The sequence below is a fragment of the Sapajus apella genome, unplaced genomic scaffold, assembly GCF_009761245.1.
Source record: "Sapajus apella isolate SASKATOON/1434 unplaced genomic scaffold, GSC_monkey_1.0 scaffold111, whole genome shotgun sequence".
NCBI classification, from domain to species: domain Eukaryota; kingdom Metazoa; phylum Chordata; class Mammalia; order Primates; family Cebidae; genus Sapajus; species Sapajus apella.
In genome coordinates, this window is record NW_022437051.1 from 4,754,699 (window position 1) to 4,767,503 (window position 12,805).

At 38.0% G+C, this 12,805-nt stretch overlaps 1 protein-coding gene and 1 pseudogene across 2 annotated transcripts in view; one reads left to right on the forward strand and one right to left on the reverse strand.

The window, feature by feature from the left end:
* KIF5B (kinesin family member 5B) overlaps nucleotides 1-12,805 on the forward strand; it is a 48,543-nt gene that overhangs the window by 1,860 nt on the left and 33,878 nt on the right. For both annotated transcript variants that reach the window (XM_032259678.1, XM_032259679.1), the window contains exon 2: nucleotides 6,368-6,455. In XM_032259678.1, coding sequence (XP_032115569.1) covers nucleotides 6,368-6,455 — 88 coding nt within the window. The remainder of the gene's footprint in view (nucleotides 1-6,367; nucleotides 6,456-12,805) is intronic.
* On the reverse strand, nucleotides 9,480-10,422 carry LOC116537517 (annotated as a pseudogene).

A 12,805-nucleotide genomic window follows, 5' to 3' on the forward strand; every position in this document is an offset into this window, starting at 1 on the left:
TTTTTTTTGAGACGGAGTTTTGCTCTTGTTGCCCAAGCTGGAGTGCAGTGGCATGATTTCGGCTCACTGCAACCTCCGCCTCCTGGGTTCAAGCAATTCTCCTGCCTCAGCCTCCTGAGTAGCTGGGGTTACAGGCGTGCGACACCACGCCCAGCTAATTTTTTTTGCATTTTTAGTAGAAACAGCGTTCATCATGTTAGCCAGGCTGGTCTTGAACTCCCGACCTCAGATGACCTGCTTGCCTCAGCCTCCCAAAGTGCTGGCATTACAGGCGTGCGACACCATGCCCAGCTAATTTTTTTTGCATTTTTAGTAGAAACAGCGTTCATCATGTTAGCCAGGCTGGTCTTGAACTCCCGACCTCAGATGACCTGCCTGCCTCAGCCTCCCAAAGTGCTGGCATTACAGGCGTGAACCACCGTGCCCAGCCTAATGCCGTTCTCTAATACTGTGTTTGGGCTATTTAATTTGGAAGTAGGGCAGAGGTCACAGGAGGTGGGACAAGGATGATTGAAAACACTGACATTGAAGACAGACTAAAGTTCTTTAGGGTTTCCATGTGAAACTTTCTCCAAAGTTCACCTCCAAAAAATGAATGTCTCAGCTCCTTGGTAGGCCTCTGGCAAACAAGTCATTAGGCCACTAACAACTGCCAACTATTACTGTGTAAAGACTGTCAAGCCGGTTCTTTGTTACAAGTCTACAAGAAAAACTCTTGTGTAAATGACATCATAGCCCAGCAGAGGAGGAGAAGTTAAGTGCAGTAATCGTTTTCCTTTAGGATGGTATATTTTACATGTAGTCAGGAGGCTTGCAAGAGTTGTCAAACTTGAGGCTACTAGTTGCTTAAGAGTTTTTGTGATTTATAGTACTCAGCTTCAGCAATGGTTGGCACATCAAACCTAGTTTTTCTTTTACACTTAAGAATGTCTTATTTCTTCAGATTTTGTGTTTACACAAATCTATAATTATCACTATGATTCTTTTTGTTGGAATGCTAAAATTTAGGATTCATAAAATGTATTAAGATTAGAATGTAACCTTTGATGAGGCCCAAATATGACATAAACTATGAAGAAAAAAACTAACAGAAAATGAATAAAGGAAACATACATTTATTCTAGGTTTCCATTTGGAAAAAGTTGCTTTTAAGTTCTGTTTCAAAACTTCATTGCTCTATATGTGATATTAGGAATAATGGATAGGATGTTGGTTTGTGAATCAGTAATAAACAGTTAACCTTTAGATAAACTGATAAACATGTTAATTGTTTTTTGTTTGCTTGTTTTGTTTTTTCTTTTCAGACTGAGTTTTGCTTTTGTTGCCCAGGCTGTAGTTCAGTGGTGGGATCTTGGCTCACTGCAACCTCTGCCTCCCAGGTTCAAGTAATTCTCCTGCCGCAGCCTCTCTAGTAGCTGGGATTACAGGCATGCGCCACGATGCCCAGCTAATTTTTGTATTTTTAGTAGAGATGAGGTTTCACCATGTTGGCCAGGGTAGTCTCAAACTCCTGACCTCAGGTGATCCACCTGCCTTGGCCTCCCAATGTGCTGGGATTACAAGCCTGGCCAGCATTACAACTGAATGACAGCCTTAAAAAATGAAAGGCAAGCTGTTTGGTTCATTGTTTTCAGGAACTAGTTTCATGAACATAGTAACAACATAAATTACTCTGAGGTCTCATTTTTTGTTCAGTTTTTAAAATGAATTGTTTCATTTTATAAAAGGTATAAGAACAGCCAGAAGGAGCAGAATTAGAAAATATCTGGGTAAAATCTCGGTTTGTTTTTTTCATTTTACTACTTCCTTTTTTTTTTTTTTTTTTTTTTTTTTTAAATGCATTTTACTAGTTCCTAATCCCGATTCCTAATGAACAGTCTAGGAGAGAATTGCTGCAATGCAGCATTTAAAACTAAATTTTTAAAAACATGATTTAAGAACATTTAGTACATAGTCTTCAATTTAGATTTTTAGTTTATGTTGTTAGAAGCATAATGATGTTAGAAGCATTATCAGTGCTCATAGAGAAGTAATTTTTAAGGATTTTGATTTTCTTCAAACTTCAGTTTTTAATACTTTGTCCAGACTATTTTCCTGCTACTCATGTAATCAGTGATGACACCATGGCAGGCAAATCTTTTAATTTCATGGTGTTTCTCTGTATGTTGTGCAGCCCTTAATACAGAATTCATTTTTAATTAAAGTGCTTGGTGAAGTGCTATAAAAAGTGAATGAAATGAATTATGAAGGTCTTTAAGTGATACAAATATAAGCTATTTGCTTTAAATTAGAGAACTTGTTACCCACAAAACAGAACAAGGGAAACAGTTCATGTCTTTGAAATGAGCTTGCTGAAAACAGCAGAAAAAAATCAACAGAAAAAATTTGGAGCTTGCTGAAAATGCCAGGAAAATCAATAAAAAATTAACATCTATTTATGAGTCATGAAAGTAGAAAGTGATTATTTGCATCCTTAAGTACCTTTACAAATCATTATTCTTTATATAGTACACTGTAAAGGCCTGGAGAACCAAAAACAAGCTGTGGTAGTTCATAGAAATTAGAAGAGAATAAAACTAATTAGATAATCTTGCCCAGTTCCTTGCCTAAAGCAAAAGAAGATTCTCTCTTTTCAAGTGAGTAATTTGGTGTTTGAACCTTCTTGATTACGTGAAGAGGGAAAAATTGAAAGAAATCAGAGGCAACCATCATCACATACCTTTACAGTTGTGGGATGTTAGCCCACAATAGTTTCTAACTAAGGAAAATCTAATGTAATACACTCCCAGGTGATCTGAAATGATCCGCTATTCAGAATTCCAGAGAAACACAAATCCCTGCCAGAAGGGTGTCCTTCATAACCAAATTTGGTGTTCAGCCTGGTCAGTGCAGACTCAGACAGGAGTCACTTCCCTTAAGAAATCTAAGGTATGATTGCAGTTCAGATCAACGTATGCCTTTTTTATTTGTCCCCTTAAAATGTCAGTCAGATGTGAATACACCTTGCAATTTGGAGCTATTAGTAAAATTGAAGTCTGAAACTTTGAGGATCTTTGAAGATACATGGCATTAAAAGCTGCCTAATGTACATTTCGAGGCTAAGAGCCAGGTTTGAAAAGTATAGATGTCCTGATGAGTTTATCTTTGTTTAATTTATTTGAAAGATAGAGATATGCCTTAATTATAGACTATTAGAAATAATTTTTATGTTTCACAGTCTTGATTTTCATTCCAGGAAGCCATAGTTATAGTTACTTATGGCTAGATCTTTAATTAAAACATTTGCCTTACTTAGTATTATAAAATCAAATTTGGTTTTGCAATCAAGATAAGACTATTTTGTCAACTTAATGCTAAACATTTGAGTTAATTTTTAACAATGATAACTTTTAGAAAGATAATCACTCAGCCTCAATTATTTTTATGTTTGTATGTTACCTTTTAATAGTTGCCATTTATATTAGTAAGGTTGTAGTGGGAGTTTGTATATTTGCTTTGAGTTGATACTAGAGTAAGCAGCTTCATAAAGTACTTTTGATGCCAGCTTGACTATTAAAGCTGTTTACTGTTAGGAAACTGTTTACATTATTTCTGGCATATTTCTTGGTAAATGGTTTAGGAGCACTATTTTCTGTTGACGTAAAAACTGAGGCCAGGCATGGTGGCTGACGCCTGTAATCCCAGCGCTTTGGGAGGCTGACACACGTGGATTACTTGAGGTCAGGAGTTTGAGACCACACTGGCCAACATGGTGATACCCTGTCTCTACTAAAAATACAGAAATTAGCCAGGCGTAGTGGCGTGTGCCTGTGGTCCCAGCTACTCAGGAGACCAAGGCAGGACAATCGCCTGAACCAAGGAAGCAGAGGTTGCAGTTAGCCGAGATGGCGCCACTACACTCCAGCCTGGGTGACAGAGCAAGACTGTCTACAAAAAAAAATATATATATATACACACACACACACACACACACACACACGTGTGTGTGTATATATATATATATATTTTGGTAGTGTGTATATATATGTACACCCACACATATTTTGGTAGTGTGTGTGTGTGTGTGTGTGTGTGTGTATATATATATATATATATATACATACATAAACACACAGAGAACTTAAAGCTCCGTATTTCTAAAATTGTGTTACTCATCTACAATATCTGATATCTTTATAGTCACTAGATGAATATCTGCTGGATAAATGAGGAGGGATAATTACTTTCTTTTTACATAAACTATTTGTATGATTCATTTCTGGGTGGCGATTGTTATTTTGATTGTACTTAACATTTGTTTTCAGAATCGTTCACCATAAATCTATCTTGTGTCAGCAGTAAAATAAGAGATTTCTTTTAGCCACACCTGTAGAATTGAATGTTATTGTTTCAGTAGCATCTGAGAAAAGGATACATTCACATATGTCATAACTAAAGAATAATCAGACATTGATGCCTATTTTAAATCGATGCCAAAGTGAGGTCATCTTATTATAACTGTCAGTAATCCTTTCAGCTTTAGAGGGAAAACCAACACTAATAGTGGCTTAAATAAATAAGAGGTTATTTTTCTCACATAAAAAGCCTGGAGATAGGCCCTTACTTCAAGGTTCCTCACTCTGTTAATACATTTTCATCCTTAGCTGTTGCTTTTCATCATCCTATTTGTCATATTTGCAAGATGGATGCTGCAGCTCCAGGCATTCATTCCTGGAAGAAAAAAGGGCAGTTTCAGCTGAGATAGTCCTTTTTATCAGGATGACAACACCCTTCTCAGAGACCTCCCCGCAGACTATTTTATAATGTTAAGTGCTTTTTCTGGGGTCGCGATTGTTTTGTATTTTAAGACCCAGCTTCCTTTCTTTCCTTTAGAGGAAACTAGAGAGCAGGCAGATACTTGCAAATACCTAGAACCCCTTGCCTCTCTTATTTTCGGATCCCCACTCTTTCTCCTAGATTATTAAATTGTTCCTGCAAGCATTTAAACTTATTAATCTTTTTTAAAAAAAAAATCTTTCTTATATAGCCAGATTTTCTGCTCCACTTCATTACCTCCTGTTCTTTTTCAAACCGTTCCATTCTGATCTTTGTCATTGAGTACTCTTTAGTTTGTTTTGACCTCACAGCTATGTTTGACATAATCACTTCCTCCTTGAAAATTATTTCTTTGACTTGCATGGACGCTGATTTTTTTCATGCAATACCACTGACTGCTTCTCAGACTATATTAATGGTTTTCCAAGAGTGGTCCATGGAGTTCCCAATATTATTTCTGGGGTCCAGAAGGTCAAAGCTGTTTCCAGAATAAGATGTCTTTTTAACCGTTTTGATTATTTGCATTTGACCCTTGCTGCTTGTACTTCAACTTAACAACTTCCATTGGTTTCTGGATGTTACACTATCCCTTCTGCCTTAGGATCTTTAAGCATCCTCCCAATCCCTAGACTACTTTCCTACACGAGATTTTTTTCACCCATCATGACTAATGCTGAAGAAAGTAATGATGAGTTAGTTACTGCTTATTCTTCAGTTCTTAACTATTCTTTAGGGTGTTTCCCTGATACTCTGCTTTCCCATAGACTTAGCTTCTCCTCTTATATGCTCTCATTGCACTTTCATGGCACTCAATTGCGTGAGTCAGAATTCTGGTCACTTAATTGTTTAATGTCTGCCCCACTGTTACTTATGCTCCACTAAGGCAGAGAAGGAATCTCTCTAGGTTATCATTCTAGCATGCCTACCTCACATTCTATTAAGTATGTGTTAAATGAAAGAATGCTTGAAAAGCTGTTGCAGGACATGCACGGTGGTTCACAGCTATAATCCTAGCACTTTGGGAGGCTGAGGCAGGAGGATCTCTTGAGCCTAGAAGTTCAAGACCAGCCTGGGCAACATAGCATGGTGGCACATGCCTCTAGTCCCAGCTGCTCAGGAGGCTAAGGAGGGTTTCAGCCTAGGGGGTTGAGGCTGTAGTAAGCAGTGATTGTTGCCACTGCAGTCCAGCCTGGGTGACAGAATGAGACCCTGTCTCAAAAGTAAATAAATAGGTATTTAAAAAAATAAATAATCACTTGGCAATATTTGACCAGCTGCTATAGTAGTGCCAATTATAATTATTGGTAATTGTAATTATAATTACTAGGCTCTGGGAATATAGAAACGACTAAAAACCATTCTTGTTTTTCTGGAGTTTATTCTGACGGGTTTGCACATGGTGATCCCTAAGATCCCTTCCACTTCAAAAATTATGCATACTAGGTGTACTATTTTGAAGAGTAAATATACTATGTGATGCCATCTGTAAAGAAACTTCAAAGTATTCATTTACCTTTAATTTCTATAGTTGAAACATTTTTTTGTTTTTCAGTCCAAGCCTTATGCATTTGATCGGGTGTTCCAGTCAAGCACATCTCAAGAGCAAGTGTATAATGACTGTGCAAAGAAGATTGTTAAAGGTAAATGTACCTAACCTGCTGAGTTGTCTCAGCAATAACCAAAGTTTTGTTTGTGATCTTTTCTACTTACTCAACTTTCTCTTTTTCATTTTAATGCCCTTCTAAGTTGGTTGCAGAAAAAAACTTGTTTAAATAATAAAAAGATCAAATACAATTAATAAACATTCTGCTGCTCAAATTCCATGATCTAATTACATACAGTACCTAATTAAGGGTATTATGAAAACTTTGTTACATATTTATTCTTAAGAGATGCGTTTCTTTTTTTTTTGAGACGAATCTCCCTTTGTTGCCCAGGCCGGTGCAGTGATCTCGGCTCATTGCAACCTCTGCCACCTGGGTTCAAGCAATTCTCCTACCTTAGCTTCCTGAGTAGCTGGGGTTACAGGTGCCCGCCACCATGCCTGGCTAATTTTTTTTTTTTTTTTGAGACAGAGTCTCACTCTGTCGCCAGGTGCCAGGCTGGAGTGCAGTGGCACAATCTTGGCTCACTGCAATCTCCACCTCCTGGGTTCAAGCAATTCTCCTGCCTCAGCCTCCCGGATATCTGGGACTACAGGCATGCACCACCATGCCCAGCTAATTTTTGTATTTTTAGTAGGGACGGGTTTTCACCACGTTGGCCAGGATGGTCTTGATCTCTTGACCTTGTGATTCACCTGCCTTGGCCTTCCAAAGTGCTGAGATTACAGGTGTGAGCCACTGCACCCGGCTTAATTTTTGTATTTTCAGTAGAGACAGGGTTTCACCATCTCGGCCAGGCTGATCTTATAGTCCTGACCTCATGATCCACCCGCCTCAGCCTCCCAAAGTGCTGGGATTAGAGGCGTGAGCCACCACACCTGGCCACTGAGAGATGCATTTCTATGAGATACTCCCAAGAGAGTTTCCCGGGTGGCAGTTCTAGAAAGAGAACAGCATGAGAATGAAAACAAAATGGCAAGACACATTTCTAAAAAGTAGTAGAAAATGGCAGTCTGTCTTTCTTCCATTCCATTGTTTTCCTTTCCCAAAGACTTATCTTGTAGTCAGCGAGAATTCCTTGAGGAATTTAACAAGGGTTGCCAAGGGTAAGAAAAGTATGTGCATTCCAGATAATAGTGTAACTTATACTAGAATATTTATAATTTTATATTTTCTAAAACCATTGAATTTTAAAGCTGAAAGAATGCTCATTGTTTATCTGGAGTTACTTCCAGTTACTATAGAAATCCATTTAATCAAAGGAATGGTGATACGATGTATTTCATTTTTTTGACAGCTGTAGTTGTTAAAAAGTGCTTCTTAGATTGAGGCAAAATCTGTGTTGTGGGATTCACCACATTAGAGGAGTTGAGATTCAGTATAAAAGTGGACAGATTAGGATAGCATAGGAGCACAGACAGTTTGTCCTAGTAACAGGAGATCAAGTGGAGTTATAGAAGATTTATAGATAAGAGAGAGGGAAAGTGTGGATGTACTCATTGTATCAATTCCATATTGTATGAAACAGGGAGCAAAGTCATCATGAAGGTGAGGAAGGAGGAAGAGGTTCTAGGAAAAGACATGAAATGCATGGATTCAGGAAGTGTGAGAGTATTTCTAGGCAGTATTAAGGGCACAGTTGAGGTTAGCTGCCAAAAGAGTTGAATTTGCCCATTTGGAGTTTTGCCAGGTGAGTAAGAAAGAGGGAAGAGGAACAAAAGAGAATTGAGGATATAGTCAAAAGAGTGATTATAATGGTGGACCATGGGATCTAAGGTGTGTAAGTTACAGAAAGGAAGGATATGAGGGAAGCTGAAGGGCAGTGAAAGCTTTAAAAGCTTTAAAGGTGGTAACATTAGTGGGTTGTAGATCTCAATGGGGTTAAAGGTTTGTTGGAATCAGGGTACTGGATGGAGTGATAGAAGGTGAATACAGATAGTCCCTGACTTAGAACAACTTAAAAATTTTCAACTTTACGATGGTGCAAAAGCAATATACATTCAGTAGAAACAATATTTCTAGCACCTGTGCGACCATTCTGTTTTACACTGTCAGTACAGTATTCAGTAAATTCTGTGAACTATTTAACACTTAACTATAAAATAGGCTTAGTGTTAGATGGTTTTTGTGAACTGTAGGTCAACATATGTGTTCTCAGCACATTTAAAATAGGCTAGGCTATGCTGTGACACCACGACTTAGATGGTAAGTTACATGTATTTGATGCATTTTCAGCTTAGGGTATTTTTAACTTAGAGCACATTTATCAGGAAGTAGTCCCATCATAAGTTGAGTAGTATCTGTACTTAAAATTGAGATTATGGAAGCAATGCAGTTAGTAATGAAAAGGTGAAGCTGTTGTCATGGAGTTGGTTTCTGAAGTAGTAAAGAAAGGATAAGTCCAGACTTGTGAATCATACCTGTAATTCCAGCACTTTGGGTGGTTGAGGTGGGAGGATTGCTTGAGGTCAGGAGTTTGAGACCAGCCTAGGTAACAGCGAGACCCCATCTCTTTTCTTAAAACAAAAATGAAGAAAGGGTAAGATCGCAGAAAATTTGGTCAGGGAGCTGAGAGGCCCGGGTATTTTAGTGGGATTGTCTGCTATGGACTTTGAAACCACAAATATTACAACAGTAATGGTATTGGTGAGAGAGGGCGAACTGGGTACTGAACTCTTCATAAAATGAAGGGGAATTAATACGTGTAATTCTGTAAATGACTGCAACAAAGAGGAACAGGCAGTGCCATCATGTTGTAAGCGTCACATGGTTTTCCAGAGGGATCTGTCATAAAACACAATTTTTTTACACTCTTTGATTCAGACATCTGTCTCATCAGTACAGTTTAATAGTACGTTAGCTTTTTAACTAACAGGAAGTTGCTGATTGATGAAGTCATGGGCAATTTGAGTGTACTGGTCTTTTTTGTATCTGTTGCCACCAGCTTTAAACCCCATTCCATACTTGGACTTTGGCGGGCAAACCTTTAAAGTACAGATTCCATTTTGTTCATTTTAGCTCTTAATCATGTTTTGAGTTTTATTTATTTTTATTTATTTATTTTTTAGTTCATGTCTTTTATTAACTCATATAGTTACTTGTCTTCTGGTTTGTTAAAGCAGTAAGTCAGACAACATTTGCCACAATAATGTCTGTCACAGTGGCTTGCTATAAATACTCTAGCACCGCAGTTATCAGAAGGGCACTCTCGACGAAGGTGACTAATTTTGCCATTCTCACCCCCCTTTTAATATTTCAGGACAGCTAGCTTAACCTTCTTTCTCTTGTGTTTATTCTTCTTGGGAGTGGTGTAAAACTTCTTCCTTTTCTTAGTACCACTGTGAAGTCTCAACACAAGATGAAGAGTAGACTCCTTTTGAATGTTGTAGTCAGGCAAAGTACAACCATCTTCCAGTTGCTTGCCAGCAAAGATCAGTCTTTGCTGATCAGGAGGAATTCCTTCCTTATCCTGGATCTTGGCCTTTACATTTTCTTTTTTTTTGAGACGGAGTTTCACTCTTGTTACCCAGGCTGGAGTGCAATGGCGCGATCTTGGCTCACCGCAACCTCCGCCTCCTGGGTTCAGGCAATTCTCCTGCCTCGGCCTCCTGAGTAGCTGGGATTACAGGCACGTGCCACCATGCCCAGCTAATTTTTTGTAGTTTTAGTAGAGACGGGGTTTCACCATGTTGACCAGGATGGTCTCGATCTCTTGACTTCGTGATCCACCCGCCTCGGCCTCCCAAAGTGCTGGGATTACAGGCTTGAGCCACCGCGCCCGGCCGGCCTTTACATTTTCTATCATATCTGAGGGTTCAGCCTCGAGGGTGATAGTCTTCCCTGTAAGGGTTTTCATGAAAATCTGCATTTTGGTGGTGGCTCCACTGCAGATGGAGGATTGAAAAGCTGAGTTTTATTTTTATAATTATCTTACTGGGGATCTAGTAAATTGGTTGTTAGCATATTTGATAAGTCTACTAAAGTGTCAAAGACATTGAAGTTTGAAAAATATGATTCGAAATCATTTATAAAATGCTTAATGGGCCATGGTCCCTAGCTTAATCTTCTAAAATGAGTAAGATTGTTGGCAGTTATTTAAATCACACTGTTGGGGTATTCAACCAACTTCTCAGACCCTCTTACCTATACAGTTGGCTAGTCCTTAGTTTGTCAACATACTCAAAAGAAAATGATGAAAAACTTGAATCCTTCTATCAAGCAGTGGTGCATGACTCTGGTATTTGCCCAGAGTACCAGTTGAATAACCGAATCTAAAAAGGAAATAAGGTTAGTTTAACCATAGTCTTTCCTTAATGAAATTTTGGTATACTTATTTCCATAATTAATCTATCATTTTTCGCATTTTGAAATTGTATATAACATTTGTATCTTCTGTTATCTTTGTTCTCTTTGGCTTTTAAAACTAACCTACAATAGCTATGAGATTTTTATCCCATAAATCTCATAAGAATGAGGTATGTACCCTCCTTAGTAACTAGAAACTTGGGTTCATGTGAAGCCGTTCTTTTGGTGTCATCCTATCCACATCAACCTTAAAGTCTCTCTCAAAAATGTTTATTCTGTTGTTCTGTTTTGAGGATCATATTTGTGGAAAGTGGTAATAAATAGAAGTAAAACCTCTGTTTTACTGATGACATTAAAACAGAGGTTTTATTTATTTTTATGAATAAATAAATGTCATCAGTTTTAATGTCATCAGTTAATATTTTATGATCTTTCCTAAGAAGTGCAGGTTCATTCATTCATTATTCTTTTTCTGAATATGACTTTAAAAATTCTTTTTAGGGCCTTAGTTTTAATTTTGTTCAGGTTTTCTAAGAGTTACTTATTCTGGACTTTTACATTTTTCATGCTGTTCTAGTGAGTTCTCTTGTACATCCTTAGTTACATAGTCTCCTAATAATAGGCCCATACTCAGAGTTTTTTGAAATCTATTGTCCTTTAAGTAGTTTCTAACCTAAAAGAAAAAAAAAAAGATGAAGTCTGTTGTCCTGACCTCTAGGGTACATGCATTTATTACTTTTGTTCTGTTTCATTACTATTTACAGTAATAATTATAATAGTATTACTTACGACTCTTTACAGTAAGATGAAATCCTTTGCTTCCTGAAATTTCTTTTCTGAAAATTTTAGTCCTTCCTTCATCCTGTTATACTGTTTGGAACTGCGTTCAGGATAATAGTTCCCTTCTTTGTAATATGGTAAGAGTATAATCTTTGGAATCAGACGGACGTCGATTGAATTCTAGGCTCTGCCACTTTCTTGCTTTGTGACTTTTGGCAAGTTACTTAACCTTTCCAGGTCTCCATTTCTTCTGCAAAATAGGAACTAGGAGTTAAATACACAACAGGTATCAGCTGCCAATTGTGTCCTCTGTCTTCTTAGAGGGAATTACTAATTCAGTCAGTCATGGTTGTACTTGGGATAAACTCATAGTCTCAGCTATTTCTACTGTGCAAAATTAGACTTCCAGCAAGTGTTAGAATACAAGGTTTCTATCATTATCTGTTTGTTTTTCTGTGCCACCTTTGTACTGTATCTCAGTATCACCTGGCCATGACTTTTTCCTTTTATCTTCACCCAAGTGAAGATACCATTTTGAATGAGACTGTATGTAGTAGCCAGTGGGACTTGTCCTGGACAAGGATATAAATGTGATAGTTACCAATAAATACATGTATTTAAGGAGAAAGGTGGCATGGGGGTAGGTGGTGGGTGTCTAGGGAGGTGTGAGGACAGGAAACCAATTAAATACATGGTAGGTTGTACTTGGGACAGTCATTGGTAAATAGATTGAATGGGAAGCCATGGTTAGAAATTGTTGGTAGGCAAAGATCAGCAGAGTGATGGGCCAGCTGGGATTTCTTTTGAGATAGGATTTGATGAGCAAGTTGCCAGTAATGACCTGAAAGCAGATAATACTCTGGGTCCCTGACAAGTTCATTGAGGTTGCATTGGCTCATAATTGTCTGGACAAGCTTATAATTTGATTATGTGTAGGGCCATTTCCCTATTTGTAGATTTCTTAGATACAATTGTTTCTTTTGAATAACGTTTATCCACTTGTATTCGCTTTAATTCTGAATCTGAGTGATTTGTTTCTCCTGTGTTAAGTAGCTATTTATTCAGTGCCCACTATATGATAAGCATCTTACCAGGTCTCTGTGGATTTCCTATTTTTTCCACCATGGCTTCCTGACCTGAAGTCCCTGCCACTGTATTCACCTTTGGTTTTTCCAGATGTAGCCTGCCTTGTGTTTATTTTGGTTCCTGTGCTCCTTGAGCATATAGTACGGTGGTTAAGGGCAGGTCTCTGGAGCCAAAACTATTTGTATTTGCATCTCAGCTTCATCTTCCTAGCTGTG